This window comes from Quercus suber, unplaced genomic scaffold (genome assembly GCF_002906115.3).
Source record: "Quercus suber isolate HL8 unplaced genomic scaffold, Cork oak 2.0 scaffold_211, whole genome shotgun sequence".
In the NCBI taxonomy this organism is placed as follows: Eukaryota; Viridiplantae; Streptophyta; class Magnoliopsida; order Fagales; family Fagaceae; genus Quercus; species Quercus suber.
This window is the reverse complement of record NW_027069669.1, coordinates 359,708-367,627: the sequence shown is the minus strand read 5'-3', so window position 1 is coordinate 367,627 and position 7,920 is coordinate 359,708. Positions and strand designations below refer to the sequence as shown.

Here is a 7,920-nt window from a genome sequence, read left to right as displayed (position 1 = left end):
GAGAGGCTTGGAGGCTTGAGAGTTGAGAGATGAACGAGAGAGAGTAAGAGTACAGTGAGAGTGAAGACTGACCGGTTTTGATAAATGAAAAAAAAAATCGGAACAAGTGGATCAGTTGAATAAAAAATTATTTTTTAGTTTTAGCTCCAAGCTACAGTGCACATCTATTTTTAGATGTGCACTGTAGCGAATCATCTAAATTTTTTTGCTTTAGCTCCACTGCTGGAGCATCATTTTAATGAAAGTGGAGCTAAAATATAGCATTATTGCTTTATACCACCACTGCTACAAATGCTTTAAGCATGTATATATGTTTATGTTTATGTGAAACTCTTTTTTACATACTTGGGCTCCATTTGGTATGTGAGTTCAAACATATATTTTCAGATTTTAAACATTATATACATATTTTTACACACTTTTTTATCTACATATATTTCTAAAAAAAATTAAAAACTATTGTTTAAACACACGTACCAAACTAACCTTAAATTCCTGACCTTCCTCTCACCATCGCATGAAATTTGCATTTGTGGATTGACTTATTGACAAGTGGAGGATGGATAGACGACAACGCTATTTCTAGGACGCTGTCATGTCCTTTCACTTTCCCAAAATAATCTTCAACACACAAACACACCCTAATAAATCTTTCCTTGTAGTTGTACCCTTTTGTGGCGGGAAGCAAAAACCCAGGGTTTAATAAAATATTTAAAAAAAGAAAAAGACAAAACCCTAATTAAACTCCCCAAAAAGCCAAATAAATTGGATAAGGAATTGTTGTGCTCAGAAACACAACTCCTCCACTCCCCACTATCACTATGGGTCCGTACTGGCTCGCCACTAGAAACGCCGTCGTTTCTTTTCCCCGGTGGCGTTCCCTCTCTCTCTTGCTCCGTTCCCCTGCTCGTGCATACACCTCATTCCGCCCTTCCCCAACGCTTCTGTAATCTCTCTCTCTCTCTCTCTCTCTATATTATATAATGTGTGTGTGTGTGTATTTTATTGCAAGCTAACTATTAATCTATAGGGGATTTTTTTTTTTTTTTTTTTTTGTGTGTGTGTGGATAAAAAATGTTACTTCTATTAGGAAATTATGGAAATGGTGTAGAATTAATGATCTTTTATTTATTTATTTTTTTTATGCATAGATGAAGTTGAGAAATGGGTATTAAGTGATTTTTATACCTGCATTTTGTGTTTGTTTCAACAGGCATGTCGGTTCAATGTCGAATTGTATTTTAAAAGTATGTGTTATGTGTAAAAACTAAGAATTTCATTGCAACAAGAAAGATGTGCATGAATCAAGAGTGGAAAATAACAAGCATAATTAATATATCCACTTAAATGCATTACTTGCTTGGGTTTTATATCAATTTCAGCTATGAGTATGACTCATTTCAATGTTTCTGTTTTTGGTATATGTAATTTGCATTTGGGAATTTTCAAATGCGCATGTGATCAACTAATATGGTGAGATTGTTATTTCTGTTTTTGTGTTATGTGTAATTGGTCTAAGGGCTTCTTAGTATAGGAATGTGCCATTAATGATATAATCATTAGTTGATCATTAATGATATAAACCAATTTATTTGTATTTGTGTATATGTCGATAGTATTTTGGTAAGGAAAATAAATTAAAAAAGGTAAATGTTTTTTGCGCCCCTAAAATTTGCATGATGTTTTTTTTTTTTTTTTTTTCGTCCCTAAACTTTAAAAGTTCTTTTTTGGTTGATAAACTATTGAAAATGTTACACATTTTGTCCTTAAACTTTAAAAAACTTTTTTTTTTTTTACTGGTCCCTAAACTAATGAAAGGCTCCATTTTTGTCCTAAACTTTTAAAAAATCTTTCATAATGTGCATGTGATCAATAGTTTCATGCCACCTATTCACCTCATGTGTGTGTGTGTGTTTTTTTTAATAAAAAAATGTAATTGTCCATGTCAGGCATGTCAAATTCCCTAAAGCTAAAAATAGTGTCACCTAGTTAGACACATGGGATAAAAGTTAACAAGAGTGCACGGAAGGGCAAAAAGTATAACATTTTCAATAGTTTAGGGACAAATAAAAGAACTTTTTAAAGTTTAGGCTCACTTTAGGAACAGAAATAATGTTTTTTGCCTAGAAGAAACTTAAGTGATATAGCTGATAACTGTATTTAATATTTAATTCCTGATTTTTCTTTTCTGTTTTGATTTTAAAATCTAAATCATGAAATTTTGTTGTAATAGGTACAGCTGCAGACAATTGGAGCAAATCTATTGTTTCAAAGGTCAGAAAGTTTTGAAGGGAAGCTCAAAACTTACCAAGAAGCTTAAAGCATCAAATGATACCCTAAATGATAAGGATCTTTCTCACTTACTATGGTGGAAGGAGGTTTGCTAGTTCATACATTTTTGTTATGTTGCTTGATTAGTCCAGCTGCCTTAATACGTTTAAAACATGAAATTTCTTGAGAGCTTTAAGTAAGGCCTTTCATGCTCGTGGTTTCTTTATTGTAGAGGTTGAAGATATGCAGGAAGCCTTCAACTGTCCAGCTGATTAAAAGGCTCACATATTCCAATTTGCTAGGCTTGGATGTTAACTTGAAAAATGGGAGGTGAGCTCTTATAATGTAGATCCTCCTAATGTAGATCCTCCTAATGTTTCGAAAGGAGACATCCAGGAATCAAATCCCCCCTCCCCCCAACTATCCAATTATTAAAAAAAAAAACCTAATTGATCATTATCACTTTTATTCCAAAAAAAAAAAAAATGTTACCGTTAGCGTACTTATGATTTAGAAAAACTAAAAAGACAAAACAGAGACTTGAATGGGTCTTTTCTATTTCCTGATTTTTAATATATATATTCAGTGTCATGCATTCAATTTGCATATTTTATATGAGGTCCAGAATTGAAGTAGCCTGTTTAGGAACATTGTTCTTTTAAAATTTTAATTAATGAAATGGTCAGCAGAACTAGAGCTGTGTAGCAGGTTGGTGATAAGCTATTAAATGTGAAATTGAATCTTAAAAAGGGGTAGGTTTTGGATTTATGTTAAAAAAATGGGCTGGTTTGAAGTAATGTTGATCTGCAGTTTGATTATTTAATCCTCATCCTATGCCTAAGCCAAGTGGGTAGGACTTTCATGCATTAAATTATCATCTCTCTCTCTTCCCTGGAGATGTCAACGTAACCTAAACACATAGCATTGGAGAATCTTAGGATGTACATCTTGATCATCACTTACAAGAATGTAGGTATGCCCAAATAACTCACATTCACATTCAACTAGAATTCAAAACCTTCTTACAATCTTTGCTTTACATCTAAAGTTTCATCTTTATTTAAGAACTGAAATGCTGGAATTGACAGCATAAACACTTGGTTTCATCAAATGTTCCTGTAGTTTGCTCTATTAGGAGTGTGTTTGGATGCACATTGCTGATTGCTTATTTGGTGAAAGTATGGTAGAAAAGGAAAGGAAAAAGGTTTTTATTTATTTATTGTGCTTGCCGAACACACACTTGGTTTAATCAATGCTTTATGTAGCTTTGCTCAAAACATTTTTTTTCCTTTAAGATTGGCAATGCATGTCTTTTTGTTTTCTGGTGATTGGTAAATTTCTGAGTTTGTGTTTACACTAGTTTCCTGGGCATTGTGTGCTTGTAGGGATCCAGTTTTGTTATGTTTGTTTTCCCACTTTTTAGCAGAATGCTGTTACTGTAAAGACTTTTAATATGATAATTTCTCTGCCTGTCTTTCCTGGAATGANATTTTCTTCCCCCCCCCCCCCCCCCTGCCCTTCTTTTTTTCTCATCTTCTCCTTCAAGTTATTCTTATGGATCCTCAGGAGGTTCCCTTCTATTTTTTGATTGATAGGGTGCATTTTTGCTTCACTGAATATTTAATTTTGCATTTTTACCATATCGTTATCTTTAGTCAATTGTGTTTTCAGGTTGGAGATTTTTATGAAGCCATTGGAATAGATGCTTGTATTCTTGTTGAATATGCAGGCTTGAACCCATTTGGTGGTCTGCGTTCAGATAGTATTCCAAGAGCTGGTTGCCCTGTTGTGGTATTATCTTCTCTCTTTTCTGAATGATATTTACTTCAGTTTCTTGTAATCAATTATTTTTGTGCATTATTGTTATTTTTTTATTATTTGTTTTTGTTTTGGTTAGTTGCTTGGTGCTTTGTCATTTTCTGCAGATATAGTGATGTTCAAAGGGTTGCTTTGTGGTTTGGTTATTGTTTAGAAAAATGCAGGGTTGTTTAGTTGGAAATGATATTCAATCACATATGATTACCTTCTCATTTGTATAGCTTGTCTTAGGTCTTGCTTTGGTCTTCTATTTGTGGCTGCTTAAAAGGGGAAAAAAACTAAGGCTGGAATTAATTCCAATCCTTTAGTACAACCTCCTAGAGAAATCAATAGTTGATTGCGTAATGCCTATTTAAGTTTTGTAAGAATGAATTTGAAATTATGAAAAACACAACCTTGGAATTTTACAACTATGAATGTCATTGGTGAATAAGTCTTTTAGAAACATTATTTCTCCAATTTCATTTCTTTCAAGAAATGTCCTAAACTTGTGAAGTAATAAGCAACTTGGTTTTCTTCTCTATAAACATAAGAGACTAGAGTGTCTATATTTGTTGCAAAATTTAATTTTTGAGCTCTTTCTTGCATTGATTTATGGAGGGCTGTCCCACATTGTGTCCTATGGTGTATTTGGCGAGAACGGAACTCAAGATGTTTCGAAGGGAAGGAATGGTCTATTTCAGAAATTAAATCTCTTCTTCTCCACACCTTGCTAGAGTGGAGTTCTTCCTTTAATCTTTTCCCTTGTTCTAATTTTTTAGAAATGCTTGATCTTTGTAATTTTTGTGTTTGATGTACTGTTTTCCACGTACACTCCCGGTGTACCTGGACTTTTAATTAATACAATTCCGTTATTTATCAAAAAAAAAAAAATTATAATTTTATTTATTTTATTTTTGGCAAGAAAAAGTAGGCACAATGGATTAGATGCCAAAACTTCAAATTGATATTTCTTTAAAATCCTGAAATATTCAAACAACACCATATTCTGCAATTGTCAGATTAGTTCTTCTGAATATCAATTATGATGTATCTGTTGTTTCTTTTCTTTTGGTTATTCTTTACATGCTTTTAATCATACATTCTGACCAATTTATAGTTAGTCAATGCTTCATTGCATCTGGTTAAATGCTTTCATTGCAGAATCTTCGACAAACTTTGGATGATCTGACACGTAATGGGTATTCAGTGGTAAGTATAGCATCATATCTTGCCTACTCATATGTGTACGGGTGTATGCTTTTACCTTCATGTATTCTCAATTTTATTTTCAAAGAATGTAGTTCATATTGAGATTTACTTTTCGGTTTCATGGCATAGATTAGTCTCATGGGCTGGGCTCTATTTATTTGGTTGTGCACTTATGCTCTTGTATTGGGTTACTTGACATCTTGATTATGATGAAAGTTTCTGTTATAGAACAAGTTTTCGCATTCTTGTAACTTGTTATTCTAACCTTTATTAGGAAAAAAGTATTTTAAATAAAACTTTACAATTATGGTTTGTGATCCAAAATTATGGAGTCATAAAACAAAGCTCCTATACCCAAAAAAGTTTGCATTTTTAAATTTATTTTCTAATGGATTCTAGCTTCTTATTCTAGTCAATTAGATCTTTATTTTTTAATATTAAGGCAAAAAGATAGAGATTTGGTAATAATTAAATTGGATTCAATGGTTGGAAACTTGATTTTGGTCAAATATTTGTATGTAAATTTGGAATTATCTTCTTGATTTAGAATGTTGATCCACACTGTTTTATCCATAAGAAGTTGAATATTCTTTCTTGTTTTTCCACTTCTAAATATATGAAATGAGACCGCCAAATGAGATTATATCTGTGGATCAATTTATGTCAGCATGAATCTGACAGGAGATAAAACCCTTTATTTGGGTGATTATATTTAGGAACTTTCTTTAGTATCTAGCTTTGTTCCCTTCACATGCATGGATCAAATTGATGCCTTCTTGTTGTGATTGCAGCTAGTGAAAATTATTTTCTGCATCACTGGTTGGGGGCTTAATATTGTGGCCTAGAAGTTACTTTATACTGTAAAAACTAAAGAAAGAAAATGAAAATGAAGCCTAAATTTTCATTATTTCCAATGTCATGGGTTATGGATGAATATGTAACTAATTTTTAGGTAAATGCATCAAGTCGGGCAGAGATAAGCTCTTGAATATATTCATGACTTATCCTTCATGTGTTTGTTAGTTATGTGGTTTCTTTCTTCTTTATTGGTATTCTGGTTGTCAATGTAAAAATTTGAAAAGCTAACAGTAAAGAAAGAAACATCAATCTACATTACATGTGGATCCTCGCAGATAGTTGATAACCAAATTCCAATTGAAAACAAAATATTTCGGATAATTCAATGCAAGTGTTAGTTTCACTCTGGACTTTCATATCATATTGGAAAGCAGTAGTGTATAAGAAGTAGTTAGCCTCACAGACATCCTTCCCAACCACCTCCTCCTCCCCACCCAGTGTTGGTAAAAGTGCACCTTGAGCTTAAGTGTGAAGCCCCAAGGTTCTAGTGCTTTTTGCCTCTAAAGCTAGGCTCATTTAAAGAAGCGCACTTTAGGCATGCTTTTTGCACTTTTTCAAAAAGCTCAAAGCATGCTTTTTGGCGCTTTTTTATATTTTTCAAAAATATAAATCAAAACTGAATTAAAACAATAGGATCTTGACATTATTGATATAAACCATTGATTTGACATATTTTTAGTGTAACTTATCAAATTTTTTTTTTTTGAGTGTAACTTGTCTTGAAACCCACAACCTCCTAGTTCTTCTCTAATTTTATTTTATTTTTTCTTTATTTTTTTCTCCTTGAAACAGTAACCCACCTAACTTCTTCTTCTTCTTATTCAATTTTTTCCCTTTTGGATATCTGCTTGGTATCAATTACCATATTGCTATGTCCTCATATTCTCATTCATTAAAAAAAAAAAAAAAAAAAAGAGTATGATATACTATAAATGTGGTAATTGTTTAGGACTGTAAGGTTTGCTCCTTGATAACATAAGAAAGTCGCTCAACACCATCAAAGACCTGCCTATTTCCTCTGTACCACAGAAGCCACATAACTCATAGGGGCAAATCTTGCCACACAATAGTAACCCTGTGGCTTTGAAATTGTCTTTGCCAACTCTCCGACATCTCATACACAGATTTGGGCACTACCCAAGCTAACCCTAGCAACATTGAAATGAAGGACCAGACATCTGTTGTTGTGACAATGAAGAAGAAAGTGATCAAGAGTCTTGCCACAAACTTTACACATACAATACCAATCAGCTAACAAAATATGTCTCTTGCTTAGGTTATCAATTGTCATGATTATCCCAAAGGTTGCAGTCCACACAAAGAACACAGCTTTCGTGGGGCCTTGGCCCTCCAAATCAGGGACGGACCTACAGTGGGGCAGGGGGGGCCATTGCCCCCCCCCCCCCCCCCCCCAAAAAAAAAAAAAAAAACTGTATATTAAATTTTTCGTGAGTTAAGCATATTTTTACAGCCGCCTACCAGATCGTTTCCTTTATATTAGCTAAAGAATCGTGACGCTTCAGAGCTAGTGTCCTTGAACCTTAGTTTTGAAATTCCTGACACTTCGGACATCATACCTTGTTGCTGATATAAAAGATAGAACATGTAATCTGAGAGGTGCTTGCTGAATTCACGAGCATCACATTGTTCACAACTTGAAGGCATGCAACTGTGTAGATCATCTTTCTTCCAAAATTCAACAAACATGCAACACTTATTTTATATGTAGTATTTTGTTGAATATGAAATATGTGTTAGTTTTAATTTTCATAAAAAAAAAAA

General features: G+C 33.3%; 1 protein-coding gene across 1 annotated transcript in view; it reads left to right on the top strand.

Annotated features, from left to right (window-relative positions):
• Window positions 1-683: 683 nt before the first annotated feature.
• The window catches only part of LOC111996530 (DNA mismatch repair protein MSH1, mitochondrial), a 31,172-nt gene continuing 23,935 nt past the window's right edge, over window positions 684-7,920 (top strand). Inside the window, exons 1-5 of the mRNA XM_065779512.1 lie at window positions 684-946; window positions 2,234-2,378; window positions 2,504-2,601; window positions 3,867-4,062; window positions 5,233-5,280. Of these exons, the coding sequence (XP_065635584.1) occupies window positions 822-946; window positions 2,234-2,378; window positions 2,504-2,601; window positions 3,867-4,062; window positions 5,233-5,280 (612 nt within the window). The 5' untranslated portion in view covers window positions 684-821. The remainder of the gene's footprint in view (window positions 947-2,233; window positions 2,379-2,503; window positions 2,602-3,866; window positions 4,063-5,232; window positions 5,281-7,920) is intronic.